Here is a 12,770-nt window from a genome sequence, read left to right on the forward strand (position 1 = left end):
TTGCATAATTTAAGTTATACATTATTTGCAATAGTTAGCTTCATGTTGTTGTAAAATTGTGATTTATTATACAGTTTATCCACCTGTGTATCCATGAATATATATTCAGTAAAAAGTGTATTTTAACTGTGGAAAAGTGCTAATTGTATGTCAATTTACTTTTACTAGTTTGGAATGAATATCATTAAAGTAATATACAGAAAGTGTAGGAAATAGGGCATATCTATCTACAATAGGTGCGATGCATGCGTTGCGCCTGGACCCTCGATGCATTTTACACTCTGCACCTAGAACATGCATCTCCGCTGCCATTTGGCAGGTTACTCCCCTGGGTAATGTGCCAATGGCACCATCTTTCAGGAGATATCTTGCAAAAGCACTGACTGTGGCACTTCGCAAATATCACTGAACAGAGATCACCTGTGTCAGGAGGTAGGCTGGAGTAGTCCTCTGCTCTTGGTAGACACCATTTACTTCAATAGCAAGTGGTCATTGATCGCAGGGTATGCGGTCGAAAGGTTGACACCAAATGGTCGAAATGCACTTGGATCTTTTCATGTGTCCACCATTTCCATATTGGAATTGTTTGCTTGTGTCAACCTTTTGTCTATGACAAACCTGCATGTTGATCATTTGGTGTCAACCTATTGACTCTCTTCCTAAACACTGTCTACCAGTTAGACCATAATGGATTGCAGAATCCAAATTTTATTTAAGGGGGGTGGATGGATGATCCTTATAAATTACCAGATCTACACCATAATCTGCCTGATTGAGCACAGATTTATAAAAGATAATTATATTTTGTGGGACATATTTTTAAATAAATCATAGGGATTATTTTTTTATTGGAAATTCAATGGGACCCCTCCACGCTTTACCGCAGAGTGGTGCAATATATAGAACACAGTTGTATTAGTAAAAACATTATTGTACATCTATAAGACTGACACCTATTATTATTATTATTATTTTATTTATAGGGCGCCACAACTGTTTTGCAGCGCCGTACAAAGGGACAGTACAGGGAGACAAAACTTGACATAACAGTGAATAAATAACTAAAATAGAGTACAGGTAAAGAGCGCAGGTTCAATACACATTACAGCTTAAATATAAGAAGTGAGGACTCAATTAACATACTACAAGAGGCTTGTGGCCAATGATGGAGATGAGTATGCGGACATGAGTGAAATGTGAAGAGAAGAGGGCTTTGACAACAGGAGGGAAGTGGGCCCTGCTCTGAGGAGCTTACAATCTAGTAAATTCTACATTTAAGTTCTACACCTATAAGTTCCACATTTCTCCAGGAACTCTCTGAGTGTACACAGCCCACCCCTTGCCAGCGTTGTTCTAGGTAGCCCTTCTCTCACTGTAGATAATGTGAACATTTTTGAATTTAGGAATAATCTGTGATTCACCACCTGCTTGTTGACATGCTCTCTTGTGGTATTGATTACAATAGTCAGTTCTGAGCTAACATTGTGGTGCACCCATTGAGTTGCCAGCAATGTCCTTGTTCATGTAAATTAGTGATTCTTTGCAACTGTGCATGCATTTAAATCACTAACATGTTGCACGATACATGATCCACAATGTCTTTATACAGACCTAGGCCCTTATTCTGATCTGTGCGGAAATTCCCGCATTCTTACGGAGCGGTCCGCACGCCACGGTGTTTTGCCGCATGCGGCCATCGTCCGTAGAAACGCCCACGTGTCCTCCGCATTCGGACGGACTCACTCTTTAAGAACAGGGCGTGTTTACGGACGACATACAAAGCATGCGTGTGCGGGAGAAACACTCCGATTCGGCACGGTATTACAGAGTATTACAGAGTATGCTCGGGAATACCGCATCCGAACGGGAGCCAAGCGGTGCTACCGCACGTAAGCGGAGTATTTACGCCAAACAACCCACTATGAAGTATCTTCTGCAATACATCACATGACCCACTTATTCAATTACCTATCCTCATAAAAAACTGCTTATTTGGAATTGGAATCAATTAGATTCCAATATATCCTTACAAGCATGCCTAACACATGCATTGCACACATTAACCCTTACAGCAATGTAAGTGCATGAATATAAATAAATGTGTTTACTTTACCCAAAATGTGTGGTTTCATGAGTACATGTCGAATACACATGTGTATTGATAGTATTAATATTCAGTCATGTCCATTGTTAGCAGTTTTTAAGTGTGGGACAAGTACAGCATATGTGGGGGATTACTAAGGTTTCCTTGAAGCAGCAATGGTTTCAATTAAAGCACTGACAAGCGGCCTATTAGTGAGTAATGAGTAAAGGAGTAGATTCTATTGGGTTCAGGTGTTAATGGTTGTAGTCATTAGGCGTACGTTCGCCTACCGCATGAACGAGTGGTGTCCGCAAAGCAATAGTACACTTGTGGACACCGCACATTTCTGCCCTTTTTGATCGCGTGCATTCGGAGTGGTTTCCGAATGTACGCCCCCCAACATAAGTGTACTCCCCCGTGTCCGCCCATGTTTCCGCCCCGTTTTGCCCACTTTGAAACTACGCCCATGTGTCATTCCGCATGACGCCCATAATACGCCCATATTTCCCGACTGATAGCGGTGAACAGTTTTGGACGGGATTTGGCCGAACTGGTACCGAGTCAAGGCGTGGCACATGCGCGTAGCGTTCTCCACGCATGTGCAGACGCCGTAAAGACGCGATCCGAAAGTACGCGGTAAAGTCCGCGTCAATCAGAATAAGGGCCCTAGTGAGCTGCATTGGCCTTTCCTGGATGGTAATTCAGAATTGGTTAAAAAGACGCACAAAGATAATTTTGTCTGATGGGTGTGTTATGGTAGTAATTCCTCTATACTGCTTCTTGGTCTGGACATACTAATATAGATTCACCATGTAGGATCCTCATACCAGGTCAAGACCTAGACAGATGTGTTCTTGCATGTTTAACAGCCATTCTACTCACATCATGCCGTGTCATATCTCGGTCACTACGAGGGTATATTTTTATCTGACTTTTTCCATTAGAACAGTTCATATAATGGTTTTATGATCATTTGGACAACACCTACTATTTAGGGCGGGATGTTATAACATCCGCGGCCCCCCTTCGCCGGACATCGCATTTTTAATAACGGCATATGCTATAACATATGCCGTTATTCATGCAAGGGACAGCTCTTGCGGTAAGAGCTGTCCCTTGCGATGCGGTGCCGGCACTGGACTTCCGGGTCTGTGACCCGGGAGTCCATCTGCGCATGCGCAGACCCCGGCGCCGGCCGCAGGGCACGCTGGGAGGGATCCGTGACGGATCCCTCAAACAGCGCTGCGGTAAGAAGCCCATAGGCTTCTGCAGGGATTCGCCAGCTTTAGCTGGCGATTCCCTCCGCAGCGCTGACACTGCGGAGGCGCCATATAGCATATAGAAATGCGGTAGAAACCCCGAAAACGGGGTTTTTACCGCATTTCTGCTATATAGCATCCCGCCCTTAGTGTGTATCTGGTGCCAATTATGTCTCCCCTCTATTAGCAGCTCTTGGTTGAAGTACTTGTAGTGCAATGTTATGGAGTATTTGTTTTATCTTGAGCTATAGATTAATACAGTATATTCAATAAGTTTCTTTCATGTGTATTTCCATATATCACAGTGCTATGTATTGTTTTCCAGGCCGGACCTGATTGACATGGATACTGTTGCTGTTCAAAGCAACATTACGAATTTAGAAAATGCATTTTATGTAGCTGAAAAACTGGGTGTGACAAGACTTCTGGATCCTGAAGGTAATTATACATTCTAAGCAAAATAAGAACAACAATATATATATATATATATATATATATATATATATATATATATATATATATATATATATATATATATATATATATATAATATAAGACTTTTAAAACATTTTCTTCTCTTTCTTGTTTAGATGTAGATGTTTCTTCCCCAGATGAGAAGTCAGTAATTACATATGTCTCCTCAATGTATGATGTTTTCCCCAAGACACCAGATGGCGGGGAAGGAATTAGTGCAAATGTAAGTAACATGGACTTTTTTTAATTATAACAATACAAACTATTTATGTTGTATTGTGTTAATGTAATCCAAATGCTATACAGTTCAAGAACAAGAAAAGCTATTTTTGCACATCAACAAACAGCGGTTCTTAAACGTCATAGGTGCTACTTCCCCTTCCATTTCCAGATTTCATATCATTCGTCAATTATAAGTTTTGGTACTTGTTTCTTATCACGGCCACAATCGCGGGCATCGTGTGCCTTAACTTTAAGGCACACGATGCGACGCGATGCCCACGATTTCCCCATAGGCTTTAATGTTAAAATATTTAACATTGAAGCCTATGCGATGGACCCGATTTGTCCATAGGCTTCAATGTTAAATTATTTTAACATTGAAACGGAGTCCATTTAACATATAAAAAAATGGGAAAAGGCAGAATAAGGGCCATTTCTCATATGCTATGGCCCCGTCATGTGTGTAAAAAATAATGGCCCCCCATTGTGGCCGCCACCCCCACGATTAACGCGAACCCGAAGTGCGGCGAGCGCAGCGAGCCCGCGAGGGGCGGCGGTGCGCGTCCTCCGACCTTTTCATTCCCCTACTATCCACGTCGGCGTGGAGTTGAGAATAGATTAGTGTGGCGTGCCCGAAGCGTGGCGAGCGGACGCTGATACCTGTGAAGCCCGTGACGGGACGCAGGGATCTGTGAAGGTATCAGCGTCCCCTCGCGGGGCTCGCTGCGCTCGCCACGCTTCGGGCTCGGTGGCTCGCTGCGCTCGCCACACTAATCTATTCTCAACTCCACGCCGACGTGGATAGTAGGGGAATGAAAAGGTCGGAGGACGCGCACCGCCACCCCTCGCGGGCTCGCTGCGCTCGCCACGCTTCGGGTTCGCGTCAATCGTGGGGGTGGCGGACACAATGGGGGGCCATTATTTTTTACACACATGACGGGGCCATACCCAATGAGAAATGGCCCATATTGGCCCTTTTAACATTTTTTACTATGTTAAAATTTTAACATCGAAGCCTATGGACACGATGGACCCGATTTCTCCATAGGCTTCAATGTTAAAATAATGTAACATTGAAGCCTATGGAGAAATCGGGTACATCGCGTCGGTCGCGTCGTGTGCGTTTTGGTATGCACCCGACGCGACCGACACGATTTTTTCCGACACGACCACCACGATAGAAATCGTGGTGGCCGTGCTAGGAAACAAGTACCTAAGTTTTATATGTATAAAATATATAAAATAATTTTGTAATATAACACTAAGTAAATAGGTCCTTGGGACGTAAGTCACATAGGTGGTTACACCTACTGTCCTAAAGTGCTTATGCTGGCCTTACACCAGAAAGATATCCTTCCATTACAATGCTAATCAGCCGTTTGATCTCACATGGTTAAAAAATGGCAGAAAATGTTCTGCCCAACTAGTTGGGAAAAATAAAACCTGGTTGATTTTCCCCAACTAATCATTTAGGTGTAGGGGAAAGTTCCCCCCCCCCCAACTAAAGGATAATAAGGCAGTACCTGCTTACCGTGTTCACCATCCTCAACCCCTACTGACTGTGCTGACTGCAGCCAGATATCGTTGTCAGCGTTAGAGCGGGAACCCAGAGAACGTGCAGGCTACAGCAGCTCATTAATGCCAAGCCACTCCTTTCAAATCCACGGTGGAGCAGGAGCATGCTGCCCATGAAAACCCCCATTTGGCATTAGCGGAGCTGGAAGAGGACAGGGGCTGCTGCTGTAGGTCAGCTTCACGGTCACTCCCCCCCCCCCCCCCCACTGGCACTTGTGCCTTGGGCTTTATGTGACAAGGCAAATACGGAGATAAGATCTTCTGTCTGTCCAACAGGGGCAATACTGATCCTCACACATCTAGCCTCAATAGGCTATGCAGCTCGAGATGCTTGGCACGAGTGCTAATATTTTTTTGCCGGAAATGCACCTTATGCACAACGCTGATTAGTTTGAAACATGACACTTGTATATTCTGTGTGACTCAGTCTGTAAGTAAGTGTAACGGAACTTGTATTGGAAAAAAGCTGCTTTGTGTACAGATTCAGAGACCCAGTCAGATACTGTATGCAAGTGTTGTGACTGAGGACCATTTTCGTCAATAAATAAGCAAAAAAAAAAAGACGCCTGATGCTAGCAGATTCTCACATGACATGGCGTGCCAAGAAGGACTATATCACTTATATATATATATATGACACCCATCTGCTCCAAGCACTACATTGAGGCCATTGTTTTAATGTTAACTTGTAAAATGATATGTCATTTATTATATTATTGTCTTGTTTTAGGATGTTGAGGTGAAGTGGATAGAGTACCAGAATATGGTGAATTACCTCATCCAATGGATTAGGCACCATGTAGCGTTAATGTCTGACAGAAATTTCCCAAATACTGCTGTAGAACTAAAGGTAAGAACCAACCTGTCTGATGAAGACCATACAATTCTGATTATTATCTACTTGATAATGATTTTGTGCAGGAAAGTAGTCCTATTATTTCTTCATTAAGGCTGCAGAGTATTTAAACCTTAAACAAGACATTGTGTAGTGGCATGTTTTCAGTTGGATTTATCTTAAGTATATTTTCCAGTTAAACTTGACAGTGACCTGTGTCAGGGCCATGTCCTTTTTAATACAGCAGGGAGCCTAAATCATAAATGTATGTAAATCCGATGTTTACACACATTTCCGCTGTTTTTAGAACTGTGCATGCACAGAAGCAGTGACCAGTGGCGGTTTTTACCTATGGGCTGCAGCCCCCCCCCCCCCAGGTGAAATCCACCACTGTAGTGAAGCCAGATGCAGTCTGTGAGACTGCACTGGCTTCACCGTGACTGGCAGTGACTTCCAAATGGAAGCCCGACCTGCCAGTCACAAAGGCAGTCCCATTGGGAGGTGTTCCCTCCCTCTGGGACGCCTCTGTGCTGGCTGCCGTGCAAATAACGGCAGATGCGCATACGCAGTACCTAGATAGGTACTGCGCACACGCTGGTCCCTATATAGGCACTGCGCACGCGCTGGTCCTAGTGCCTGTAACTTACATTGTACAGGCGCCAGGACCAAGATTGCTTCTATGAGCTGTTGCCCAAGCAGCCCATAGAAGTTGGCTGCATGCGCAGTACACGTGTGTACTGCGCATGCGCCAGTCCCGGCGCCTGTCACTCATCACAGCACAGGCTCCGGACCCGGGACGGGAGAGGAGGCAGCAGCAGCGACAGGGGGAGGGGGTGCCTGAATCGCGGCACCCCCGCTGCGGCCAGAGGCAGCTCCCCTCCAACAATAAGGTACTAGCCACCGCTGGCAGTGATACATATTTGCAGATCTGGGGCTGCAATTTTGCTCACAGTGCCTAAAACGCTGCAGCATGAGAGACATGCGACAGGCCTTTGGGGGCGCTGACTGGCAGCCTTCTATGCGGGCATGTCAGATCCATTTTCTGGGCATGCTGATGCCAGTGCTTGCCTGACCATTTTCACAAGGTTAAAGAAGCAGACCTGTGTGTGAAGCATGTTGGAACCACAAAACTAGTGAGACTTTTTATAGGCCAGTTCCTAATGTATCGATCGATTATTTATATATATATATATATATATATATATATATATATATATATATATATATATATATCCAATATGCCCTGCACTCAATGCCAATGATGCAACTTGTCAGGTGCTTACAATCCTTGGAAATAGGAAAAATATCGAGCAGTACTAGCAAGCGCTCAGACTGTAATCAACCAGTGAATATATGAACAAATGACACAACCAACAGGCTATGACTATCCGAAACATTGACAGCATAACCCGTTGGTTGTGTCATTTGTTCATATATTCACTGGTTGATTACAGTCTATAAATTGTTCATCAAATTTAATTTCAATCGATTGATATGGACAAAATTATTTGGCAACAACTATTACAATTACAGTGTTTCATCAGACCTGTTGCCACAGGTGTATAAATATAAAGCATCTAGCCATGCAGCCTTCATTTGCATAGATTGCTGATACAAAATGGTTAGTTTTGAAGAGCTCAGTGACTTCAAGCATGTTGCTGTCATAGGACGCCACATTTGCAATAAGATTGTTTGTGATGTTTCATCCCTACTGAATATTACACGGTCAGCTGTGACATTATTAGAAGTGGGATGTGTTTAGGAACAACAGTAACTCGACCTCAATGTAGTCAATCACAGAGCGGGGTCAACAACATGGGTTTCCATGGTTGAGCAGCCCAATGGAAAGCATTGGATGGAGTGGTGTGAAGCACCCTCACACTGGACTATGTAGCAGTGGAGAAGTGTTCTGTGGAGTGACAATCACGCTTCTCTGTTTGGTAGATACTAGGAGAATGTTACATTCCTCATTGCGTTATTCCAACTGTGAAGTTTGTTAGAGGAGGGATAATGATATGGGGCTGTCTTTCAAAGTTTGGACTAGGCCACTTATATCCAGTGAAGGGGAGTCCAAGTGCTTCAGCATAACAAGACATTTTGCTATGCTTCCAATTTTGGGGCAACAGTTTGGGGAAGGCCCTTGAAAACTTGACTGGCCCACACAGAGCCATGACCTCAACCCCATCGAGCACCTTTGGAATAAAATGTAAAAGATATTGTGAGTCAGGCCTTCCCGTACAACATCACTACGTGACCGGATAAATGCTCTACAGAATGATTGGGCACAAATTCCCACAGAAACAATTTTGTGGAAAGACTTCCAAGTAGATTGAATGCTGTTATAGCTGCAAAAGGGGGGCCGACACCATTTTAAATATGTGTTTTAATGTCATTACAGTCTCTGTTGGTGTAATGGTCAGGCATCCGTATACTTTTGTCCATATAGTGTAGTGATAAAACACCAAGGTCAGCATTGACTCTACATACTGGCTTATTTACCATGCCAGTCACTGCTGTCCTCAGCTTACATATTTTCTGACACCGTTACTCTGTACAGAGTCATCTATTACAAAAACAAACATGATTGTTTATTGTAGCTTTGCTGTCATTGTGTTTCAATATAAAAACAGAATGCCTACAGAGATGCATAATTATAACCCAGTGCTGCCAATGCTACAAACAGGATTTACTGAATCCTGCAAGACAAGTAGCAACATCACACATGCATGCTGCCAGTGTATCCTAAATGGAACATGGGCACAAAGCAGTAACAAAAGCCAAGTCCCGAAGTCTGTCCAGCATGCACACTTATCCTTTGTGTCAACACTTTCTATATAGGGTACAATGAGTCCTCCGAGTGCCACCTGAGGTGTGTTAACTAGTGAATGCCATTGAGAGCAAAGTCCTGGGGGTGCAGAGAAATCTTGTGTGCCATGGGCACTGGTCACTCGCTGCTATTAGTGGCTAATAATTGTAAATGGAGCAATAACAATATTGTACACATGTTAGTGTGTTATTAATGGGACATTTGCTTAACATTTGCAGGCACTTTATAACCAATACTTGCAATTTAAAGAGAAAGACATCCCACCAAAGGAAACAGAAAAGGCAAAGATTAAGCACCTGTACACATTGCTGGAAGTAAGTGTGCCCATGCTGCCGTGACAGAGGATCTATGTGGATTAACACTTTACTACACGTCTTTTATTTATTTTTCAGACTTGGATTGAGTTTGGACGAATCAAGCTCTGCCAGGGATACCATCCAAACGATATAGAGAAAGAATGGGGAAAACTAATCATCGCTATGTTTGAAAGAGAGAAAGCGATAAGGCCTGAAATAGAAAGGTATGAGCAACAATTATATTTTTTCTGTTGTCTAATTTTTACCGGTATATTTACTAGACATGGTGCTTATCTGTCATGAATGTCATTATCTTAGATAGCGGTATGTTGCGGGCTGGCAGTGTACATGTACTGTACTTCCATAGACCCAACTGCTGTGGTGTCATAAGCTACTATTGCTGTACTGTTATCCCTGGCTGATACTGAACATCATCTAAAACACCTTTGAATTCAAGAATACATGTCAAATAGGTCACAACAATGATATAGCTTACCTGCGTTATCTTCTATTACTGTCCATACAGTAAAGTTGAACATTTGTGTTACACTGGCGCCTATTTAGTATCACCCTTTCAATAAAATGTTCTGACTGACTGACTCATCAACACTCAGCCCAAACATCTGGACCTAGAAGCATGAAATTCGGGGAGTATAGTCCATCCATGATGCAAGCACACGCTAAGCAAGGATTTCATTTTTCAAAACTCAACCCATAAGAAAATGAAAAACATTACAATCTGTTTTTATGGATTCCTCAATTGGGGAAATTTACTAAGATCGAATGGGTACGAATGCATCCATTCATATCCATTTGATCTTAAATAAGGCCGTATTCGGTTGCACAAAGGATTTTACATCAATAGAACTCGTCCGTATATGGTCATGAGTTATATGGTGGTGTTTACATTTACTATCATTTGCACTGCTTAATTCGGCAAAGAATTCAGCAGAAAATACAAATGGAAAATGTATCATATTTCAGATCATTCCGATTCATGCAGGCTTCTCTTTGTAAAAATAAGATTAAATAAATAAAAATGGTGTGGGGTTCCCCCACCAGTATATCCAGTCACCCTATATTTCTGAATCTAGCACCAGGCTCTTGGATCGGTCCTGGTTGCAAAAATAAAGTGGACGATAAAAAATAGGGCCCCCCGTAATTTTATAACCATCAATGGGCTCTAACAGCCAGCGTGTCATTCCACAGCTGGTAGAAACTTTGGCACTTGTGTATTTTGGCGGGGCCCATCGCATCGCATACCATAAGGCATGCGATGGTATGCGATGCGACGCGATATCGCGCCATACTGTACAATGTCATACAATTTTAAAATTGTATGACATTGTACATGGCATACAATGCCATACAATGCAATGCGATTAAACATTGTATAAGCACCCTAATGGGTGCTTACAATGTGAAATGCACCCCCATGCCACCCCCCCCCACTATAAACGTGAACCCGAAGCGTGGCGAGCGCAGCGAGCCCGAGGGGCGGCGGTACGCGTCCTCCGACCTTTTCATACCCCCACTATCCACGTCGGCGTGGAGTTGAGAATAGAAAGTGTGGCGAGCCACCGAGCCCGAAGCGTGGCGAGCGGACGCGGATACCTGTGAAGCCCGCGAGGGGACTCCGATACCTGTGAAGGTATCCGCGTCCCCTCGCGGGGCTCGCTGCGTTTGCCACGCTTCCGGCTCGGTGGCTCGCTGCGCTCGCCACGCTTTCTATTCTCAACTCCACGCCGACGTGGATAGTGGGGGTATGAAAAGGTCGGAGGACGCGTACCGCCGCCCCTCGCGGGCTTGCTGCGCTCGCCACGCTTCAGGTTCACGTTTATAGTGTGGTGGGGGGGGTGGCGTGGGGGTGCATTTCACATTGTAAGCACCCATTAGGGTGCTCAAAAGCACCCTTTATGGTGCTTAGACGATCTTTCATTGCATAGGGGGCAAACATCACATGCCATGCGATGCATGCCATGCGATGCGATGAAAACATTGCGCGATGCACATCGGGGGGCGCCGCTATAATACACAAGTACCGAAACTTTTTATACAAAGCTGGCCAAAACATGATCACTCTGGGTGTTCAGCACTGGCTGGGTCCCTGGAGGAGTGGGGATCCCTCCAATAAAGGTTCCCCTCTTCAGGACACCCCCGGCTGGGCTGAAGCTCCGGGGCAGCTCAGCACCTGATAGCCTGTGTGCGGCTCCATAAAGCACCTGATAGGCTGGTTCCCACAATAGAAGCCTATGTTAAAGTTTTAACATGGGTGTCTATTGTGGGAACCAGCAATTCAGGCTGACCGCAAAATCAATTGGGTTCAAGTTTGTGGTTGACCCCAATCAAATTTGCAGTCAGCCTGAATTGCCGGGAATTGCTTTAGCTTCATCTGTATTTGGCTGCTGGGAAACTCGGCAACAAAATTATGAATGACTTCACTATCGGAAATAGTAATCCTGAGAAGTCATCAGCTTAGTAAATTTGCCAAATTCTCACACCATTTTTTTGCCCCAATTACGTTCGTATCCGTTCATACATGGGATCAGCCGTGATCGGGAATCTTAGTAAATTTTCCCCAATATGTCTTAGGTCCAATGAAATATCAACTTTTTTATTTACTTACAAAGGTTTCCCACACAAATACTTACAAATTGTATTCAGGATGGTGTCCTAATCAACACAAAAGTATCAAATCTTGATGAAGGGGTGCTGTTCTGACCCCCAAGAATGACAAGGCTACTGTCATTAATCACACTCTACTTAAGTACAGGTCTTTGGACTTGGTGGTGCAAATGAATGATGAACTCTGTGGAGTTTCTTAACATTTTCAACCTCCCTGGCCTCTCAGCCCACAAGCTTATTCACAAGTGATGTTACGGCAGAACCTCAACTCTCCTAAACTTAGGTGAAGTCTGTGTTCATACTCTGCATCCCACTCAGAGTACCTCTTCAGGGTTAAGAGGCTGCATGTCCTCCTAAAAGTCTACTTTACAGTGACCAGCAACAAGTCCCAGGGCTAGTCAGCAAAGGTGGCAGCCATTGTTTTGAGGGAGGACTGCTTCTCACATGAGCAACTGTGTGTGGCTTGCTCCAGAGTGAGCTCACTAAGTAGCCCTATAATGAACTAAGCATATGAATTAGTATCGGATTAAGGAAACCGTAAATATCAAAGGTCTTCCCTAGTAAAACAGAGCAC

General features: G+C 44.0%; 1 protein-coding gene across 19 annotated transcripts in view; it reads left to right on the forward strand.

Annotated features, from left to right (window-relative positions):
- The window catches only part of DST (dystonin), a 522,642-nt gene that overhangs the window by 254,795 nt on the left and 255,077 nt on the right, over positions 1–12,770 (forward strand). For all 19 annotated transcript variants that reach the window (XM_083177288.1, XM_083177291.1, XM_083177290.1 and 16 more), the window contains 5 exons: positions 3,668–3,780; positions 3,933–4,039; positions 6,344–6,463; positions 9,494–9,589; positions 9,668–9,795. In XM_083177288.1, coding sequence (XP_083033414.1) covers positions 3,668–3,780; positions 3,933–4,039; positions 6,344–6,463; positions 9,494–9,589; positions 9,668–9,795 — 564 coding nt within the window. The remainder of the gene's footprint in view (positions 1–3,667; positions 3,781–3,932; positions 4,040–6,343; positions 6,464–9,493; positions 9,590–9,667; positions 9,796–12,770) is intronic.

This window comes from Crinia signifera, chromosome 3 (assembly GCF_055691185.1).
Source record: "Crinia signifera chromosome 3, ASM5569118v1, whole genome shotgun sequence".
Lineage (NCBI taxonomy): Eukaryota > Metazoa > Chordata > Amphibia > Anura > Myobatrachidae > Crinia > Crinia signifera.